At 36.4% G+C, this 23,337-nt stretch overlaps 1 protein-coding gene across 1 annotated transcript; it reads left to right on the forward strand.

The window, feature by feature from the left end:
- On the forward strand, nucleotides 1–20,361 carry LOC129809862 (myotubularin-related protein 13). Its single transcript, XM_055859995.1, has 10 exons — nucleotides 1–516; nucleotides 614–699; nucleotides 779–1,069; nucleotides 1,133–1,479; nucleotides 1,557–1,671; nucleotides 7,152–9,826; nucleotides 13,054–14,805; nucleotides 18,962–19,336; nucleotides 19,410–19,617; nucleotides 19,787–20,361. Exons 1-10 carry the CDS (start codon nucleotides 462–464, stop codon nucleotides 19,877–19,879), a joined length of 5,997 nt encoding a protein of 1,998 aa, XP_055715970.1. The 5' UTR covers nucleotides 1–461; the 3' UTR covers nucleotides 19,880–20,361.
- The last annotated feature ends 2,976 nt before the right edge of the window (nucleotides 20,362–23,337 follow it).

Here is a 23,337-nt window from a genome sequence, read left to right on the forward strand (position 1 = left end):
GCCTAAAAAATTAAAAAGAAGAAGAAGAAGAAGAAGAAGAAAAATTGAATTTTCCGTATTATCACCAAATTGTGTAGATATTTTTCACCTTTTGCAATGTGGCAGCAATTCCTAAAGTGCTCTCTTATGTAATCGCACCAATTTTAGCCAAATGTAGTGAGTAGTGATCACAATATCCGTGGAATCCTTTTTGTTGATTTGTTCAGGGTGCGGTTCACGAAATTTTTGGTGAAGCAAAAAAATGCTTCTGGCGACTTGTGTGAATTCTCTTCTGCCGATCGGTTAATTTTCATTCTCCGCGGGATACCAGGAAATTGTGTGAAGAGTGGCTTTTTTTCTTGGCAGAGTGTTGTGTGTGGGGTAGGAAAGGCAAGAAGCGAGAAGTGAAATTCGTGTCAGTGTGAAAGGGGAAAAATGATAAAATTAGATGTAAACAAATTGTGAAAATTCCCCGGAAAACCATGTCTCGTCTAGCTGACTACTTTGTAATTGTGGGCTATGATCACGAGAAAGAAAGTGAGTTTATCGCAAAAAGAAGCGAATGCAAGTTGTGTTCTTGAGACAAAGAAAGTGGAGCCCCAACTCGGACATAACCTCAAATGTCTCGTTACAGGAAGTGGCACAAGAAGTGGAAAGATCCTCCAGAGATTCCCGGAGAATGACTGGCACGACACTCCCTTTATTGAGGGAATTGAGTGGGTAAGTGTCCTAAATTTAAGTTTGTGGGGATCTTTGGGGGAGAGAGGAATGGTGGTCTGATGGGGGTTTTGTCTGGTAGTTTTGCCAACCACTTGGATGGGCCCTTTCCACTGAACGCCAAGAGCCCCGATTCTTCGTATCCGTACTCACGGATATCGATGCCAATCGTCACTACTGTGCTTGCCTCTGCTTCAACGAGACTATCTCGATAACGCCAAACAAGCCAATCGACGAGGAAGAGGAGACACTAACTCCCGGAAGAACTAACTCCCTCATTCCGGCTGTGACTACAGTCACTCACCATAGTATTATGTATGCACCGAAATGTCTGGTCTTGGTATCACGTCTAGACTACACGGAGACTTTTAGGGTAATCCCCAAGCAAGTCCTTTATTGTCCCATATCTCCCTAAAATAATATTTTTCCCTGATAGAATTGCCTAGGAACAATCTATACGGTCTACATTGAGAGTCTGGGCTTTCCACTTGAGACCCTGATTGGAAATATTCTCGGATGCATTCAAGTTCCTCCACCGGGTGGACCCCAGGTGCGTTTCTCCATTGGAGCTGGGGATAAGCAAGCCCTGCAGCCTCCACTGTACAGCACCCTTCCGGTCACGGGCACCTCGGTGGATTTCCTGTTTACACAATTGGGTATTAAGAATGTACTCTTGTTGTTCTGCGCCATGATGACCGAACACAAGATCCTATTCCACTCCAAGAGCTATTCGCGATTGACGGACAGTTGTCGTGCCCTTACGGCTCTCATGTATCCATTCCGGTAAGCCTGAAAGTCTTATTGGGATCTTTAATTGAATCTCTGAGCTGATGCATTGTTGGTATTTGTAAAAATTTCAGATACAGTCACGTTTACATTCCAATTCTGCCCGCATCTCTAATCGAAGTGTTATCAACGCCAACGCCATTTATAATGGGAGTTCATAGTTCATTGCAGAGTGAGATCACAGATTTGGTAAGTGATCTTGTTGGTTTATTATTTATTTGCACAGGAATGATCACTCCAGTTGTCTCGATAAAAAAAATCCCCGTAAAACTTACTTTAATTTAAAGTTAAAAAATGTGAACTTTTAAAAACTTTTACAAATAATTGATCGAATTACGAATAATTGAGCGTTAAAATAACGCTTAAATTACATTTTTATATTTTTCCCTGCAATTCTGAAAGAAATCTTAAAGGTTTAGAGTAAGTGTGCCAAATTCCGGCCAGCTTGCAATTCCGGCCACAATTTTTGTTCCTCAAATTTTCATGAATTTTTGGTTTTTACATACTCTAGAGATTATACAATGCAAAAGAATAACAAAAAATGTAGCTTCGACAAACGAGATGACGTGAAAAAGACATTTGAAGAATTCCCGATGGACAAAGAACTATGAGAATAAAAGTGGCCGAAATAAGGCACCAAAGCTATGTCAATATTTTTATTTATTTTAAAATGTATTAAGAATGATTTTAGAGTAAATAAAGACGATAAACTGTCTACAAGGTTCCAAGCAACACTCCTTAAGAAGAAGTAATAAAAATATTCTATTTGTATTAATAATATTGCATTTAATACTTGAGACTTTGACGCTTGCATGCAACTACACTCAGTCCCGGGATTATGCACATTTTCGGGACCGAAAAAAACGCTCGAAATGGCATTATGCATCGAAAAATTTTGCCTACCTGCAGGGGCTTTCTTTTAAATAAATCGGTCGTAGAACGAATTACGCGCGGAGTAAAAGTATTCAAAACAATAAGATTCAACTGTTTAATATAAATGCATTAACAAATAGTACTTTTTGGCCAGAGTTCTTCAATAAATGGTTGTAATATTTTAAAAAAATTACCTTAATAAAAGAAATTAGTTTTATTCTAAAATGGAAGCACAGTGTTTTCAAATTTCCCTCGTCGCAATATAGTATACATTCAGGCGTATTCAAAAATGATTTCATAAATTAACTCCTAATGGTTAAACTTGCTTAATCGTATGTGCAAAATTCCGTCAGGTGCATAATCTCGAAGTGCTTAATGCTGGGACTGAGTGTATGCGGAAATTTGGCATACTTACCCTAATGGTGCTATCCCAATGAAGTATAAAAAGGGAAAATCTTCCTCCTGAACTTATTTTTTTTTGTATCACTTTACTGTTCTCAAGTGGTTCTGCATTATCGATTTTTCTTTTGTTGGTTCCTGTCTTGACTGTTTTCCCCAAACCTCTCGTTGTATTCTAAAACCATCAAACAATCATGACAGGAACCAACACAAGGAAAAGTCTGTTATGTAGGAAGAACTTGAGAACAGTAAAGTTCCTAAAAAAATGTTCATTTTTCATTGGAATATCACAATATGTAATATTCCAATGAAAATCAAACATGTTTTTATCACTGTTCTCCTGTGATTCTATATAACCGACTTTTTCTTTGTATTTGTTCCTGTCACGACTGTTGAAAACAGTTGAGACAAGAACGAGCACAAAGAAAAGTCTATAATACAGAAGCATTTGAGAACAGTACAGTATTAAAAAATTCTCTTTAATTTATTTTCGGTACCACAGCGTATGAACTAAGCCAATTTCACGATTTTTCGATTAAAAATATTTTACTTTAAAAATTAAAGACATCTAAACATTAGCAACAATTTTCGTCATAATTGTTTTTTTCAAGAAATTTCCTGTGTGATGCAATTGGAAATATCACAATTCTGTGAAAAATGCATTTTTTTTTTAACGAAATTTGCTTTTAATAGAGACTTAGAGGTCCTACAAAATGGCCTATACAATAAAAATTTTCGGACACTGACAAAAATTTTGGAACAAACTTTCTTTGGAACAAGTTTTTTAGAAGAAAAACTGTTCCTAGAGTAGATATTTATTTGTACCAATTCTACTTCTTCACCAATTCTTCTAAGCCATCTCTTGGATAATCTCCAGGTCTATCAATGCCCTTACATACAAATTTGTTCCTTGACTTCGACCACTCTGCGACATAACTTTAACATCAGGAAAATTTCATAAAATCAAAATTCGTGTCCTTTTATTTCGAAAAAGATTTGAATAAGTTCATCCCATTCTTTTGGTCTCAAAATTGGGCAGAACTAAATTTATTTTAGTGTGATGTTAAAAAGAAGAAGAAGAGGAAGAGTATGAAAGAGTAGAATAGACATATGCAAAGCTTTTAAGAAAGAAAGGGACACAAATTTTGATTTTATGAAATTTTCTTGATCTAAAAGGTGTGCCGGAGTCATTATAACTCCCGCCGGAAAGATCCGGAAAGATTTAAAATACGATCGGTTTTCGTGATAAAGAAATTAAAGATAAAAAATGTTAAATGTAAGTTTTGATTTAAATAAATTCTTTAAGCTTTCATTCTAAAATGAAACAAACGAAGCTGAAATTAATATGTCACACTTCTTTAAGATTTCCTTAATTTTGAAGCTGCGCATAAAGAGCTTTCATACACATTTACCTACATGCTATAAAAAATTAAAGGTGAGCTTGTATGATATGAAGTGTTATTGCTCTTTAATTGAATAGAACTTTTCAGGAGATACAGAAAATTTTAAGATTTTATTTAAATATTTTTATATCAAAATTAAGGTTTCACTATTCTGAATTAAATGTTCATGACACTTCACAGGCTCGTCTAATTTTTCAGTTTTTCAAGTTTTTAATTTAAAAAATGCTTATCACGACCAATATAAGAATTGGGAAAAAAAACAAAAAGAAGTGTCACATTTTCATTTCAAATAAATGATTATGGAACTTGTTGTGTCTTGACTGAAGCTTTTAAAGTTTTGTTTATATCATTCTACAATTTTTTTTTCATTAATCTCGGAATTGTTAAGGTATATTTTATTTAAAAGTTATTTCCAGAACTTTAAAGGCCTTTATCGAAAATTTTTAAGCAAGAATTTAAGAAATTATAATCCTTCAAGTCTGAAATTAATTCCTAAGACGATTCATTTTTATTTTGAAAGTTATATAATTTCTTTAAGTCTTCACACTAAAAAGCAACCTACTTCATTGTAATAAAGTCGAAATGGAAATATGAAGCCTCTTTTAGTTGTCTTCAATTTTAAACACGTCGTGAGTAGCTTTAAAAATTTTAATTACTGAAAATTATTACGGCAGCTCGTAATGTTTGTATTGTTGTAATATGCGGGGTAAATTTTTAACAAATGATGCATTATATGACTTTCTCAGAATAGGAAGACTTTAGTATTAGCACTGAAATGGCCTTAATAAAAAAAATAGTCTTCAAATACGACCCGCGGACTATTCAAAAATGTAAAAGAATTTTTTTAATATCCACCAGGCAAACAGAAATTAGAAGTATACTTGTCTTACTTTTTCTTTAAGTATGAATTAATTCCTGTCGAGAACGTATTGGACAAAGAATTTTTTATTGTGCAATTTTTCAAATTATAAAATAAATAATTTATTGCAATAAATGGAAAATACAACAAAAGGTATAAAACAAACAATTCTTATCGTTCCAACAGGTCGCTTGTGTTTGTTATGCTCTATTGCTTTATTTATGTATTAAAAAAATGTATTGCACAAGATTCACAGATATAACAAAGCAAAAATAGTTTTTTCGAAATAAAAAACGTACGAAATTTAGAAACACAATTAAACAATTGTAACAAAATGTAACGCTAAAGGAGAGGCAAAGCATCCCAGGCTTTGCGAAGTGCTCGAACTCTTGACTTAGATGTTATCCCTCAAAAGTACTTGCTCATCATTTACCGTTTACTAGTTCTAAATCGATTTAAATCGATCTGTAAATCACTTAAAAGATGCTACAAAAAAAAATTTAAGAGTAATAAAATTGATCTTCGGACAAAAACTACTTATTGGTTTATATCCGGTTCATTACCGGTTCACAACCTATTTAAAGCGTTTTATAAATTACTCAAAACATTTTCCAAAATAATTAAGGACTAATATAATTCGCTCCTTGGAAATTACAAGAGGTCAACTCACTTTTTTGCAATTTTGAGATTCTAATGCACTTCGAAAGACAATATAATAAATTTTAAGATGATATAAGTAATTAAATTTCGTTATTAGAAAAGTTTTTCAAAATTTTAATCTTTTTGATTATACTTGCATAATTTTTTTTGAAGTAAAGGAGCACAAAATATATTCATTGATCAATTTTTTGTGAAACAGGGGACTAACTCAAGCAATTTGATCCCTTGTGATTCTAATTTCAGCAAAATTTGCACATCATTATTAAAGCGATAAGGAGCTAAGTCATTAAAAAACATATTTTGAAAGGTAAAAATATAAAAGTTTCGATGTTTATATTAGTGCTCATACAAATAGAAAAGAAATAAATTATTTTTGTTCAGTCATTAAATTGAGATACTTATTTACACAAAGTTGAATCATTCATGCTGCCTCCTGAATAATGGCCGAAAATTAGTTGGCCCCTTGTAATTTCCAAGGAGCGAATTGAATTTCAAATAAAAATTAATTTTTGGTTATGAACCGGTTCAAAACCTATTGGAATCAGTTTTGTGTGAAATTCCAAGACCTTTCCAACGAGCCCAAACATGACTCTATTTGCCTGATAAATGCGCTTTCTAGAGTGTTTTTAGCCCTTGACCTTAAAAAACCGTTATTAGCAATGATTCAACGGTATTTTCACACGTGGACAATTGTAAAAATTATTTAAAAAAATGAATAAAAATCGTAATTAAAAAAAACGGTTTTTGAGAGGCCGATGCTTCGTACGATCCCAAGCTTCGTAATGTTTCTCAATAACTGTGACTCGGCAATATATTTTAAAACCTAGGCGCTCATTACAAAACTTGGGATTGTACGAAGCTTGGGCACTTCCCCCAAAGGAAAAAATGTTTCAGTAATATAATTGGAATTTTTTGTTTCTTATTTTCGTCATCTGAAGCTTAGAGATTTAAAGAGAAATAAGATTCTTAATTTAAATATTCAATGGAGAACTTTTGGCCGAGGCTTGCAGAAGCAAATTCCGTCATCTTATCGTCATTTTGCCCATCTCCACCCTGTGCGTCCGTCGCCGTCTTAGTGTTGATAACAACCTCCAAGAAAAACTGACGCAAGAGACTTCAGTACTGAGGGCAAATTATTGAGAGCCCTCAGAGAATATAAAGCCCTGTAACCAATCAATAATCTTTCGGTAGGGTGTAGGGTTATTGAAAAGAAACGTCAGGTATTCCCAATGAGGTTCTCTTTCATAATTCTTTTTTTACACTAATTTTATATTTTTACAATAAATCTGAAGCTGATCTGAAGATCAGTGTCTTGGAGGTTTAGATTGATATTCCAGGAATTTTAGGTCACCTGGAAGGATCATTCTTGTACATTTTTTGGCTGTATCGAAGAGTACAGAGCAGCAATAATAATTTTTAAAGCCGAGGAAGGAGATGAAAAAAAAAATAACAATATATAATGTCTCTATTTTTAGCTGGATGTTATTATAGCAGACATCGATGGTGGTTCCATTCACATACCCGAATCTCTCGTGCCACCCGTGTCGAAGTTGCCGAATCAATTGTGGGAGACCACCCAGCTGGCACTAACACTTGTCCTTCAGCCTGAACTCCAGACGGCCGATTTGGCCTTTAGCATTCACCATCCTGTTGGCCTCAATGGTGATCTCCATTGTCGCGATGTCAAGGTCAACAGGATGATGCGTGACAAGGAGATCCGTGCGGTATTTATGCGAATGTTTGCCCAACTCCTGCAAGGGTATCGTTCCTGCCTCACCATCATTCGTATCCATCCGAAGCCAGTTATAACATTCCACAAAGCGGGCTTTTTGGGGGCTAGGGATCTCATTGAGTGTGATTTCTTGTCACGTGTCCTGGATAGTATGTTCTTTACGGGATTTGTCACTGAACGTGGACCACCGTGGAGGCCATGTGATGCCTGGGATGAGCTGTATAGTTCAATGAGTGATTTGCAGAGGAGTGAACAGCAAAATGTTGGGCATGTTTTGTCGAATATTCAGGAGTTGGCTCAGGTTTTGTACACCAATGAGAATCCCAATCCTCAGACGTACACGCAGAAGGTGCTGAAGCCACCTGAAGGTGCATTTGCTCGGATACATCAACCGCCAATGCCTCAAATCAATTCCCAGCAAGTTACAGCAATTATTCAGGAGGGAATGGCTAAGAATGATCTGCAATCGAGATTTCACACTCCACGAATGTCACCGAGAATTGTTCCCATGGGACCTCATCTGCAGAGTATTTCGGATGGAAGGCCAGTGGTTAATAATACGGCCAGGAGGTTGGAAGTGCTGAAATCCTGTGTTAATTGCATCTTTGAGAATAAAATTGCTGAGGCTAGGAAGAGCTTTCCGGCTGTCCTGAGGACACTCAAGCAACGAGATGCACGGTTGACGCTGTGCCGGGAATTGGCAAAGACGGTCCAGGGGAATAAGGCAATGCTGGAACATCAGCAATTTGATTTGGTGGTGAAACTGATGAATAGAGCTCTGCAGGATGATACAGCAATGGATGAACATGGAGTTGCAGCAGCCCTCTTGCCACTTTCGACGGTTTTCTGCCGGAAACTCTGCACTGGGGTGATTCAGTTTTCCTATACGTGCATTCAGGATCATCCTGTGTGGAAGAATCAACAGTTCTGGGAAGCTGCTTTCTACCAGGATGTTCAGACGCAAATTAAAGCACTGTATCTGACGAGATCATCCTCAGGGAGTGACAATGTCTATGCCACGTGGAAGACTGAGAATGGGAAGAAGAGTCCGAGTAGTAGTCCTGAGTATCGGTTGTCTCGCATTCAGGAACCATCAGCGTTGGAAATTGCCGCTGAACAGATGCGAATTTGGCCGAGTTATGAGAGTCCGAAGCAGGGAGAATTGATCAAATCGGAGGAATCCACACTGTACAGTCAGGCTATTCACTATGCCAATAGGATGGTGTCCCTGCTGATTCCGCCGGATGTCAATATTGGCGGAAAGGTGCAGAAACTCGATGTGCATGGAGTTGAGGATGACACGAGTGTGTCCAATAGCGTTGTCGAATCGCACAGTCACAGTGAACACAGCGATGAGGGCTTCGAGGAGAGTGATACGGGAGAGTGTGGAAGTGCAGTGGCCAAAATGGTTTGTCGCTTTATCGATAGGGTTTGCACCGAAGGAGGCGTGACAGCTGATCACCTCCGGAATCTCCATGCAATGGTGCCGGGTGTTGTGCATATGCACATTGAAATGCTAGAGGCAGTATATCGGGAATCCAAGAGAATCCCACCTGTCCAGAAGGCCAAAATCCATGCACCAAGCTTGCTATCCGGTGAGGATATCATGACTGAGCCAATGAGGGTGTATTTACTGGCCGATGGACGGGAAGACAATGTGTCTGGACTGCTTCCGGCTGAGGGAGCACTCTTCCTCACAAACTACCGCGTAGTGTTCAAGGGATCTCCCTGTGATCAACTGGCATGCGAACAGAGCATTGTCCGTGCCTTTCCGGTGTCTTCCCTGACAAAGGAAAAACGAATATCAGTCCTCTACTTGCCACATCTCGATCAGAATCTCCCAGAGGGCCTTCAGATGCGTTCGTGCACATTTCAACTGATCAAGGTGGCCTTTGATGAGGAGGTAACCGTGGAGAGTATTGAGAGTTTCAGGAAGCTTCTGCATCGTGTACGGCATCCTGAGCATGAATTTGGGAGGTTTGCTTTCGCATCGCATGGGATGCACATCCAGACGCCACTGCACAAGGTCAAGGAGAAGAATGCCACACTCAAGGGCTTTGCCAAGAAGACCCTGATGAGGACAGCCAAAAAGGCGGGATTTAAGCCGAAGGGCGGCACAAAGAGGAAGTACATCTTATCAGGGATTGATTCAGAGGAGAATCATGGGCATGATAACAATGAGGATGATGATGGTTCGGATGACAATGCCGATACCATGCCAAGAGTCACGGCGAAGGATGTTGAGAGGCTGAAGGAGAGGAGTTATGTCAAAGACTGGGAGAGACTGTATCTCAATGATACGATGTCCGGGTACAGGATCACAACGGTTAATTGCAATTACAGTCTCTGTCGTACATATCCGGCAATTTTGGTATCACCTCATAGGATTAGCGACGATCAACTGAGATGCATTGCCAGGTACGTGAAAAATTTCTTTATTGCTTGAAATTTCCGTACAGTCTCTGCAAAAATTATAAGGACAATAAAAAAAATCATAGAGTAGGCTGTCGCTAATCCGTTTTTTTTTAAGACTGAGTTAGGGCCTTGACAGACATAAGGATTAGCCGAGACACGGCTTATCGTAATTATATTAGAAATAATGGTTAAAGTGCATTTCCATCTTTTTCCACTAAGTCGTCTCTGGGTTTAAGTCGTAAGTGTGTCTAGAACATTACTTTTTGCTGAGATTCTTTACAATCTCAGCTTTTGTGGTTCCAGGTGAAGTCCGACTTCGTCAGATCGAGCCCAAATTTTAGATCTACACGCTTTTACATTCATCACATGTGCTAAAAATCGATTTTTCAGTCCCGTCCGTCTGTCCGTCGTATAACCGCTTCTGGAGAGAGAACGGAGAGAGATATCAACAAGCGGTTTTAGGCAAAGGTTAAAAATGTTGAAAAGTGGCTGAATGTTGCTTATGTCAGATCTACTCCCTCTCTTCTGCCTTTTTACTTACTTATTTAGGTGGCTGCAACTTCGATTTAAGGTTCAGGTTCGTGACTTCTCACTGAGGTTGGTTACCCAATCTTTTATTACTCACCCTAGTGTGTCGGGGCTTATCAGGCATCTACTCTGCTTGAAGGTGACCCACTATTTTGACCCCGCTATTTTACAACACCGCCAAAATATTTTTTCTCAAAAACTTAGCCACTATGGCATCGATCGATCTCAAATTTGTTAGCACTAGCTTCTCCCCAACAGTTAACTCCCAGTTGGTATTTGAATTGACATTATAGATGTCTCCAGGGCGTGACATTACCAGTTTTAGTGTAAATTTTTTTCCTGTTTTCGTACACACTTCACAAGATATCTCCAAAATTACTTAGGTTGCCAATTTGGGGTTTTCGGTTGCCTATTCTATATTAAATTGGCTTTTATTTTGTATTTGTATTATTTTCTAATTCATTCTACAATGACAAAAACAGCCAATCAACTCAAAAGTTTTTTTCGGTACCCTAGAAACATATGGAAAACATACGAAACGTCATGCCCCTGGGTGTCAACTCTGAGCAGCGCCGATTTCTTCTAAGAGCGTTCCAAGTATTAGCCTCTGTGTTACCACTTTGGGAGGGGTACCGTAGAGAGGATTAGTATTGAGAGTTAGTTCATGTTGGATCGTCGTAGAGAATAGATCGATAGGAGGAACGCTGAGTGTTCTGTAGAATTTCTGTAAGGACTTCGTCTTTACAGATTCCCTGACGGATCTAACAAATTTTAGTATGTTATAGCTGAGCCTAAGACCTTTTAATTAAAAAAAAAAAAAAACTGAAACCCCCTAGCTCCCTGCCCCGTGCTATAAGGGCTCATAGTTTAATTGTCAAATGCAAAGATGTTCGGATCTAATTCTCAGAATTTGGAAAATTTTGGTGTTTTGGAAAGCTCTTCTTAACTTAGTTCGATTTAATCAAGGTGCGATTAATCGAAAAATCAATTTCCGAAAATTCAATGTCGAAATTCGATATGCTTGCAACTCGAAATACTTGAAAATTCGACTGTGAATTGAATTTTGAGGGTAAAGAATCACTTTGTGCAAACTATCCTTGGTGGCCGAAACGGATAAAATTGGCTCGATGCGATTCTTTACCCTCAAATTCAACTAAGTCGAATTTTCGTATTTCGAGTTACAAGTACTCCGAGTATTCACCGCATTGCTCTGTAAGGAATCTCAGCTACAATAACCTTATCCGGGTTTATTACTGATTTTTTAATGATATACTCTGAAAAGCTTTATTTGTAGCCTAATATAGTCACGGTTTCCTATACTAACCCTATCTTACCGCTGTAAGGTAACAAGGGAGATTCACCGAAAGAAATTTAAATTAAATTTAAATTTGAGATAAGCCAATGATTTAAAAAAAAGTGGTGGCAAAAAAGCGGCCAAGGATTTGCGAACTGGTCGAACGCTCAAAAAAGAGTTCTGTCTTATATTCTTTTGCGGAATTTTCTTCTTTTTCGCAAATCATCATAAAAACAACTTGAAGTTAAAAGTTGTTTAAGAAAGAGAGTACTTAATTTTTTTTTAACATTTTAATTAGTTGATTGACCAAACCTCTTTAAAATTTGGCCCTTTCACTTTGAATAATCCAATATGGCGATTTTTTTTGACGATAGTTTTTTATGTCGACATGTTCAGCTGGACCACTTCCAAAACATATTCAAAAATTAACAAAAGCACCAGAGCCAATTTTGAGAAAAATTAGACTAATTTCTGAAGTATTTTAGGAGGATAGGGAACTCATGGCCAGAGAGGGGGAAAAAGAAAGTGATTAGGAAATTATGTAATTTTAGGAAGGCCATCGAAAACCGTAATTCGGTATCTCTTATCGTTTGAATTTTATATAGATCAGAAAACTGAAAAAGTTGCAGTCGGGTTCAGAATTACAAGACTGAAAGATTAGGACCTTGGATTAGATGTTGTTTACATAAATTTCCTTATCTTTGTCACCAAATTTTACAATCTAATCTTGAGGATTATTTTGAATCTATTTGGGGCTTAACTGAAAAAGAATGTTAGACATTTTGCCTTGAAGGCCTTTGGGATCGACCATGAACTTCTTCCTGAAGTAAAGGAAGATCGTACAGGCATGGGCTGATAAACTTTATGTCCTGGGCACGCGACCAAGATTGAAAAAAGCGATCAAAAATTAATTAATTAATTGGAGAACTGCGCCGAATTTCGGGCAGCTTACAATATCGGACACATGTTTTTTTTTTTCAAAATTCCATTTTATATTTAATTTTTAGAGGTTGTACAATGAAATAAAAGAGAGTCGCCTCTATAAAGGAAATGTTGTAGAGAAATTCTTGGAAAAATTCAAGAAGGAAAAGTAACTTCGAGAAACTTGGTGTCCGATATAATACGCAAAAACGAATATGGGTTTACATCTAAAAAGAAACAGGGTGACTCTATTATTTTTACATCGAGTGTCTTAGCGATGCGATCTTACCTTTTATCCTAAAGGCGTCTACGCATTGGGAGCAGTTTTCGTCAAAAATTGCGTTTTTGACAGAAATTTGACGTTTCCTCCTACAACGCTGCAGGGAATTTCCTTCAAAAAAAAACAATTTTTGACAAAAATTTCTTCCAATGTGTAGAGGCCATAAAGAATGCAGTCCCCAAATATTCCTTGTTTGTTCTACTGCAGGTGCTACAAGAACCAGAGGATTCCAGTACCAACTTGGCGACATCGCAATGGAGCTATTCTGTTGAGGGGATCAGTGCCACATGCCAAGGGTGTTATGGGGATGTTGAAGGCTCATCAAGGCTCAACGAATGCTGCCACGGATAGCACGGCTTTCCAGGAGCAGGATACCTATTTTGTCACAGTCATTGACAACTTGCCACATACAGTGACACCCATGAGGCATCATCAGTGGGAAATGTCAAATTCCAATCTGTCCATCAACAGCCTCCTCCTGGCTGCTGAGGATCATCATTTTGGTGCCAGGACGGACAATCTGTCCACGCTGACGCCCGAAATTGCCCGCAAGTCCACATCGAATGTCTTCCAGACGGCCAAATCCAGTTTTGGGAATTTCAGTGGACGCGCTGTGAAGAATGTCAATAAATGGGGTAGTCTCAAGAGTGGACCTGGACAGCTGAGAACTCCCGATGGGTTGGATCGTGAATCTCATCATCAGTATGACTTTCAGCGAGTACCTCTGTATATGTTGGGCGAGAAGAGTCAGAGTAAATCAGCGAGATTGTCAGAGATGTATGCTGAATTTATCCCAGTTGACTATCCAGATGTCAGGCATACGCGTCTGGCCTTCAAGAAACTCATGCGAGCCTGCTTGCCATCGTCCACGACTCAGGAGCCCGATCAGAGTTTTGCCAAATTGCTGGAGCAGTCAGAGTGGTTGCAGCAGATCCGGGGATTGCTGCAGTTGTCCGGAGCCGTTGTTGATCTCATTGATATGCAAGGATCCAGTGTGACACTTGCCCTGGAGGATGGATGGGATGTTACAGCTCAAGTTTCAGCCCTAGCTCAACTCTGTCTCGATCCCTACTATCGGACAGTTGAGGGTTTCCGGGTGTTGATTGAGAAGGAATGGTTGGCTTTTGGTCACAGATTTGGCCATCGGAGCAATTTGAGGCCACACAGTAGCTCAGGATCACCTTTTGCTCCCACTTTTCTCCAGTTTCTCGATGCTGTCCATCAGATTCAGACACAATTCCCTCTAGCTTTTGAATTCAATGACTTCTTCCTGCGCTTCCTGGCCTATCACAGTGTCTCCTGTCGCTTCCGGACGTTCCTGTTTGATTGCGAACTCGAGAGGTTCGATTTGGGCATTGCAACGGTTGAGGACAAGAGAGGATCTCTCAATTCTCACCATAAACATGCCGTGGAGACTAGCACGGGATCCGATGATGATAGCATCTATCCGGGAGGATTGAGGAACTCTAGTTCTTCTGCCCAAAAACTGGGTCACTCTGTTTTTGATTACATCGAAAGGCAGCATGCCAAATCGCCGATTTTCTTCAATTTCACTTACACTCCAGATCCCGATCGTCAAGTGCTGCGTCCTCAGAGTTCAGTGGCTATGCTGGAACTCTGGGGCTTCTATGTGGATGAGGAGATTGCCCATGGGCCACCGTATGATCCAGAATTGGTGGGCAGTGACAATCTCGATGACGAAAATGAGACGGCTGAGGGCAGGAAGCCCAAGAGGAAGGTGATCAGTGTGGGCTATGATAGTTTGGACAAACTGGATCCGGATGCATTTACGAGACTCCTGGAGGAGCTGAAGATGGCAGAAGCCGAGCGGGGATTATTGCCACAGAAGTGGCGACAAGTTTGGGACAAATTGGAACTGCCACATTCGGATTCACTCACAAGACATGCTTCCTTCAGTAGTGCCCTGGTGAGGTCTCATGGACGTCTTCAGCACAAGAGGTAGGAATGATTTATGATTGTTTTCAAACTGCAATTGATTTTATTTACCGAATGGATTTATTGAAAATCCAACCGATGCCCATTGGAATCTGATAAGAAATATTGATGGAAGACTTACAATTTACCAATTAGGATTTATTCCAAATTACTTGGTATTGGAATATTTCACCGATTTCAATTGAAATTGATGTTTTCTAAATTGTTCTTGTAAATTCATTTATTTTTATTACGCAATTTTCCTTCCTCTCGACTGATTGCAGAGAGAGAGAGAGAGAGAGAGAGAGAGTTATGATGCTATTCCAATGAAAACTGAAAAGAGGTAGTCTTTCTTCACTGAGACAAATCCGAAAAAGTTAAAATAACATTCCGGAAATGTTAATTTTACCCTGCAGTACTTATCTGAAATCGGTGTAAATATTACTCTTTTTAGGTGTATTGGGGGTAAAAGTTACCCTTTTTCATGTTAATTTTACCCTTAATAAGGTGTAAAATTAACATTAAAAAATGTTGATATATTTTTACACCTAAAAAGTGTTAAAGTTATGAGGAAAAAAAGTTAATCGCACCCTCTTTTTTTCTCAGTGTTCTGAACATTTTTTGTACATGACTGTTTTTATATACTTCTGCTTAATCGACATTTCTCTGTGTTGGTTCCTGTCACGACTGTTTGCTGATTTTAGAGCACGCCGGGGATTGGGGGGAAACAGTTGAGACAGGAACCAATACAAAGAAAAGGCGATAATACAGAAGCATTTGAGAACAGTTATCTACTAGAAAAACAACAAGAGAAAGATTTGTCCTTTTCATTTTTCATTGCAAGAGCACCAGTTGTATTGGTTCCTGTCTTCACTAATCTCCCCACTCCTTGTTATGTTCTAAGGCCACCAAACAGTGGCGACAGGAACCGACACAAAGAAAAGCACTTGGGAACAGTAAAGTGTTAAAAAAAAGTATTAATTTTTCTTTGGAATAGCAGCACCATACTTAATCTTAATAATGGTTTTAAAGGAAGAGGCATACCCATAAAATTCTAAACTATATGAAACCTATGAAATTCTAATAAACAGTTAGCGGAGTTTATGTCTCGGATAAACTGCACGATAATTTATCATAATTTTTCATAATTTTTTTATTTATTCAATTGGGGCTGCATTATTTTTATTTAAAATCTTGAAGAATATGGTTGAATACATCTAATTAATTGACTAATAAAACTATAATATTTACTAAAAGGACTAAAAGACACATTCGTTGCTTATAAAATACCCACGATATACTTTCTGTGTACTCTCTGCCGAAGTTTGATTGTCTAAAAGTGTCTTGGCTAAAAAGTAATCTATTTGCACAAAATCGTCGATATTTAAAAAATTCTAGCTTAATCTAAAATTCTCGAACTAAATTTGTAAAAAAATATGAATTACCACTTCAAAGAACTTAGTGATTATGACAGGAATTAAAATATAGTGCAGAATATTACTTCCTTCTTCTTCTTCGCTTTAAGTTCTTAGGCCGGACGTTCTGTCAATATCCACACAGCCTTCCGTAGTTGCTTTTTTTCACAACAAGAAGATTGACAAGTTTTGATACACTAAAAGACACGTCGAAATTCGAACAAGACACTACCACATGAATAAAACGAGAAGTAAAAATGTTTTTGGCTTTCGAAATCGATCTTTGAATGTTCTTCGAAAGTCCCCTTTCGAATGTCTTCGAAAGAGGAAACTCCGACTGTAAGCTGTTGGTTTAGTCCGCAGCCTAAAAAAAATTATTTTCTAAATCTAAATGCCATTTATAGATTTTTTATTACTGACGATTTATATTTTTAAGAAAAAAACTTTAAAATCAAGAAAAATAGAAATCGTTGCCTGAACTGTAGCTTATTACCTTATATGGTGTGTGTCTCGGACAAGTGTGAAATCGTTTACTCAGTTCTAGGGTTTTTTCTTTTGTTTTTTTTTAATTAATATCACATTTTCATATCGAAATTTTCTTCTATATTGATCTTTAAAATTGTGACCGTAAAGTTGAGTGTTTCATGGTGAATGTATTTAAATCTTTAATTGTACTGTGAACACATACTGTCAAAAATTAGCCCTTAGTTTCGAAAAGCCAATGAAAAGATATTTTTACTTTTCGTTCACGTGGTGTCAGCAATACTTCCTGTTTGAATTTCGAAGTTTCTCGAGTGAGTCATAGTCACTGAGTCATTCTTTCAACAGCTTCACATTCTAATATTTCATATTTTACATTTTGTGAAATTTTAGATTTTGTGCGAAAATTGAATTTGAGAATTCGAAATTGAGTTTGAATTCCTCAAGCATCACCGACATTTGAGGAAATGGAATTTATTTTTATCCAAGACGCAATTGGTGAATCAAACCCTAACGATATTAGCAAGGGTGGCGACTTTTCAGGGGAGCCATTTGAGTTGAGAAATTCTTATGCTGCCCTTATGTATTTTTTTTTCGAAAAAAATGAATTTAATCTCTGGTAATGACATATGATAAATTGCGTTCGAATCTTAGGAGAGCTTTTTCGAAAATGTGATTCTGTAACCATGACATTGCCAATTGAGCTCATGTGACAATGTCATCATAAGTCACATACTTGAGCTTTCTGGCAATTCAAATGACAATGAATTTTATTAAATAAATCAACCAAGATGAACTGTAATTGAATTTTGAATATTATTATTAAGTAAAGAGATTTCATTAAAAAAATCAATTATAGTTACATTTTCGAACTCATGTGATATGAGAAAAAAAGCTCGATTGACATTGTAAGGTTTGAAATTCACTTGTGACCATGCTACAAAAATTACAGAATTACCCTACTCAATTTGGGATTTATAGGGAAATTCTGTAATTTTTTCTGGCATTGTCCACATGAATTCGAAATCTGACAGTGCTAGTCGAGCTTTTTTCTCATATCATTTGAGTTCGAAAATTAAATCCATTTATTTTTTAATGAAATCTCTTTACTGTTTAGGGGAATTCTGTAACAATCTGGTAAAATTATACGACAAATTGCGTTCGAATCTCAGGAGAACTTTTTCGAAAAAATTATTTATTAGGGTAAATGTTCTAATTCAAAACCATTTTCAGACGCTTAAACTTTAACAGAAGATTCAACACATTAAGTTCAATTTTTTTTTTTTTTTTGAAGAAAATTACATAAATTTACTCCTTGACTCTTCTAGAATGTTACTGTTCTTAAATAAAAGAAAAATAAGCGAGTGTAAAATGTTTCTATTGGAAACAAATTAATCTAAATGGAGACAAGGGAATGTTTCTAATTGGAGACAAGCAGTGTAAGTGAAACCGCGACGAAAATTAATATTTGGCAGCCGGGCCCAAAGAAACCGGAAAGTCCGGCTATCTTTTAATAATATCCGCAAAAATTAAAAAAAATGTTTTTCATTGGAAAACATGGTCGATCGATGAAAAATTCAATGGTGAAAAGGTACACTTTTAATTTTTCTGCGAAATTAACAAATTAAAATTTGTGAATATGAATGGATTTTCGCCTTATTTGGAGCAAAATTAACAAAATAATGAAACTGTGGTATAGAAAATATATAAATATAATAATTTAGTACTATATTTATTATGAAAACAGTGACGTTTCCATTTAGAGTAGCGAAAAATTTCCATTTGAAGCAGGTTTTGAATTAGCTTAATTTACCCTAAAAATTTTCTGATATGAAAGGGTTGTTTTCGCATACAGTAAACATCAGTTTATTACATAGAGAAAAAAAAGAGGGTGCGATTAACTTTTTTTCCTCATAACTTTAATACTTTTTAGGTGTAAAAATATATCAACATTTTTTAATGTTAATTTTACACCTTTTTAAGGGTAAAATTAACATAAAAAAGGATAACTTTAACTCCTAATACAACCAAAGGGGTAATATTTACACCGATTTCGGATCAATACTGCAGGGTAAAATTAACATGTCCGGAATGTTATTTTAACTTTTTCGGATTTCTCTCACTCAGTGTAGGAATTAAAAATTCCATATCTGTATAAAGAAGAAGGCCTAGTCCCTGTATGTGGAATCTTGTGCAAGAAATATTATTATCAGATTTTAAGGTCTTAAATGTCATTTCGAAAAATACTCAAGGAATTTTTATTTGGTCCAATGTACCAACTTTAGATCAACTCTAGAGATCCTAATGAGAGGACGCTTAGCTGGGCATCACCAGGAGACCTTCTCCCATCCGCATCGCTTTGAGAAACACGCCTACACTACTCCATCGCACTGCAATCACTGCGACGGCCTCTTGTGGGGCCCCATGAGGACGGAACTGCGGTGCATGGACTGCGGGAATTCATATCATGAGAAATGTGCTGAGACTGTCCCTAAGAATTGCACAAAATACAAGGCAGTGGAGGGAGTCCAGCAAACATTGACGCGCTCCCAGGGAGACAATGGGAGTATCACGTCTAGTGCAACAGCCGGACAGACATCTCTGCAGCATTTTTACGATCAATTCAGCAGCAATGTGGCTGAAAATAGAACGCACGAAGGGTGAGAAGTCTTTTTTTTTTGCGTGAAATGCTTCTTTGAATTTTGACGTGGAATTTTGCGTTTCTTTCGGTAGGCATTTGTACAAGAGGGGAGCCCTGCTCAAAAGCTGGAAACAGAGATGGTTCGTCTTGGATTCGATAAAGCACCAACTGCGATACTATGATGCAATGGAGGACTCCAACTGCAAGGGATTCATTGACTTGGCCGAAGTGCAGTCAGTTCAGCCGGCTCCATCAGCTGCCGTTGGCACAAAGAAAGTCGACGAGAAGGCATTCTTTGACGTAAGTATTGAATTTCTTTATGGTTTTAATAAGATCTTCGGCATTTTGATAGAGAAATAAACAATTTAATCAAGAGTTATTTGCTTTGGATTGTAGATAAGAATGATAATTTTTTATTGAATGTTTTAAGTGTTTTTGTTTGATAAAATGATTTTTCTTTGTCTTTCAGTTAAAAACCAGTCGTAGAACGTACAATTTCTATGCATTAGATGCAAATATGGCTCAGGAATGGATTGAAAAAATCCAAGCTTGTCTGCAATAAAAAAAAATGGCGAATGGTGAGTGTACATAGAAGAAAAAAATAGGAATATTTAAATAAAAGAAAACAAATAGCGGAACAATGAAATTGTGGCAGAAGAACTTGAGAGAGAAGGAGGGTTGAAATGTCGATTGGGAATGACGATAAATCAAACTTAAGAGATATTATTATAGTTAAATTACTATATTCTTCACTGTATAACTGTTTTCTTCTTCATATCAAAAGAGAAAATGGAATTTTTTAAATTGTAATTCTCTGTTATCAACTCAATAGTTTTATTCTGCATTTATTTTTTAAAGAAAACTATTAAATGTTACTGAAATGAGATTTTTTAGTGGAATGATTAAACTCCAGGAAGTATCATTCGTTCCAAGATTTATTAGATTTATTTAAATGTCCTATGTTTACTGTGAAATTATTATAATAAAAAAAAGAAAAAAAAGAAAGAGAATAAAGCATTTTGCATCATGATATTGAAAAAGAAAGGAGTTTTATTCCCTTTTTCCATTCATGTGAAGCATATGCTTCATCTGATTTTTTGCCAAAGGGCAACTCATTGCGGGGAGCTAGAACCACTCGGTGTGGGGTACCCACGTGAAACCGGGGAAATTAAAAGAACTTTGCTAGGGCGAAGTGGGGCACCTTTGAAATAGGATTTTTCACCTATTTTTAAATAAAATTGAGTCTTTTCGCGATATAATTTATCTTCTCAATCTGTTTGTACACCTAAATTATATCACGATAAAGCTCAATTTTATTTGAAAATATGTGAAAAATCCTAATTTCAAAGGTGCCCCACTTTCCCCTATGTGCGAAAAGTTAGAGAATTAAATTATATTATGAAAAGGATAATTGCTGACATTAGGGAAAAGTGGGGCAAAATGTAACAGAGTCTGATTCAGTGTTCAGACGAACGATAGGGACAAAAATAGCCAAAAAATTTAAGTAATTTTTCTGACGATACCAATGACTGATAATTTTCACTATAATGAAAAATATAATGTTTGAATATTGTAGTTTCTTGTTCCAAAAGGGTTTTGCTTAAAAAAAATTGGTAGTATAAAAAATAATTAAAATCAATTTTCAATATGAGAATTTAAAATTTCGTCATTTTTTGAGCTTAAAAATTTACTATAGCGAATATCTGGAGACTTGCAAAAAGTATCCTAGATTTCTTCAACCTTCTACTTTGCAATTACGTACAAACATAAGAAAAAATAACTTTAGAGATAGTCAGAAAAAATTATTTTCTTTATGGGACACCGGTGTTCCAATCGTCCTTAAAGGGTTAACTGAATCATTGATAAACTCATAAATAGATTTGAAGATTCTTATTATTTAAATATTTCATTTATTTTTGTGGATCAACATAGAGGGGAGTGGAGCACCCAAGAACCTCTCGACATTCATTTTCCTACGTTTTTGGATAGAGGCACTCAATCCTAATGAGCATTGACTTATCAGTCTGATATATTTCAAAATTACGTTACATTTAAAAATACATATTACATAATGTTCCCCGAAATAATACAAGAAACACTGGTAAAAATAAAGGATAAAATTGATCCTTTTGCAAAGTATGGAGCAAATTTCACATTCTGAATGCATATTTTTCATAATTGAACATGTTAATTTGATCCATCCTTTGCAAAAGGATCAATTTGATACTTTTATTTTTACCAGTGACTACGAGGAAATTTGTTAAAGTCGCGGTGCAAATCTGCAAAATTTTTACCAGGAAAAGAAAAAATAGCTTTGCTTTATTTGGCTTGATGGGCCCATTAGGACACCTTTGAAATTGAGATTTCTTCTCTTATTTTTAAATGGAATTTACCCCAATCACAAAGAAATGTTACACTATTTATTGGTTTGAGGAGCAAAATTCTATCATGATGAAGTCAAGTTTCATAATATTTGAAATGGAATTTTCAAAAATCAATTTTTAATTAATCTGACTTTCGATTAAAACGGATGAAGTTGGGATATTCAGAAATTTGTAGTATTCAACAGAGATTACCAAAATGCCCTCATTGATCAAATTCTGATAATAATTAGAACCGGAGATATGTCCAATTCAAAATTTAAATTTTGGGCCCTTTTCTAGTTCCAGTCAGGTCAAGTCAGGGGGGTCGGCGGCGCCGGTACTTAATTTTTTTCAATCGAGACCGATCTATGCGATACCTGGCATCAGGAACTGATTTGGCTGATTTGTATGTGAACGGGTTTCGTTGTCTCTATGTACTTTAGTTATGTTCAGAATATTAGGTCTAAAGCCCGTGTGACCCATATACTGGGTCAATAAAAATAATGATTTAATAGATATTCTAATTCTAATTCAAACGCACCCCATTAACTTGGGCAAAATTCACAAAACGGATATTTTATTTTTTTACAAGCTACTCGAGCGCTTCAGAAATTTCTAATTAGCGCAGTTTTATAGGAAATTTACCGCTCTACAACTTTGTGAAAGTCATTTTCCTCTATTTTGTAAGGAAATATTTTTATCGAGCCATTTTCTAAAAAGTAATTTTGTGACAATTCTCAAAAATGCTGAGGCAAATAGTACCAGACATGGGATATTATCACATTTTTATTCGATCCATTACGGGCTTCCATAAATTTGAAAAAAAAACTAGAGAACATATTTTCACAGAAAATTGATTCATCTACAGTAAAACACCATTTTCTCTATCTTAACGAGAAAAGCGCTTTTCAAGCTATTTTAGAATAAAACACACAAAAGACTGCAAATCGTTTGACCAATGCAAACAACAAGCGGCAAGACATGGTAATGACGTTTCAGAGATCAGAAATTGCTTCGCTTTTTGTTAATTTTTGCTCTATACCTTTTGTTACTTTTTACCCCAAGTGGCCATTTTTAATAAAAGGATTGCTGAAGAAAAGAACCTTAGTGAAATCCTAAAATAGATAGAGGATTCATATTCAAAGAATTTTGAAAAATAAGTAGGTAATAATTGATATCTTCTGTAAGCAAAATATTTCAAAAACAGGGCTAAAAATTTCGATATTTTTTATTTTATAAATTCCTTGTTCAAATCCTAACAAACTTACGACATTGAAGAAGATCAATGGAGGCTCTCTATGGAAGAAATTTTAAGCCGCTATCTTATTTATCTTGGAAGATATTGAATTTTAAAATTTTTGATTTGTGACTTTGCCCCAGTCTCCCCTAATATATTCATTTGATCAAAAATAATCGTATAATTCAGAAATTGTCCGGCTCTTGCAAAAAAATCCTAGATCTGAACTACCTTTATCATTTGCAATCTAAAGAAGTTTTTATGGATTCTAAAGAGTTAAGAAAATATATTCTTTGCGGAATATTCATATTTTCCTTTCCAAAAGAAGACGAGAGTAATGAAACCTCAGAGAATACCACGTTCTATCGTCGGTTACATTGCATCTCATTTAAAATGTAGTTCTCAGATTGACAATGTTTG

The sequence above is a fragment of the Phlebotomus papatasi genome, chromosome 1 (assembly GCF_024763615.1).
Source record: "Phlebotomus papatasi isolate M1 chromosome 1, Ppap_2.1, whole genome shotgun sequence".
Taxonomy (NCBI): Eukaryota; Metazoa; Arthropoda; class Insecta; order Diptera; family Psychodidae; genus Phlebotomus; species Phlebotomus papatasi.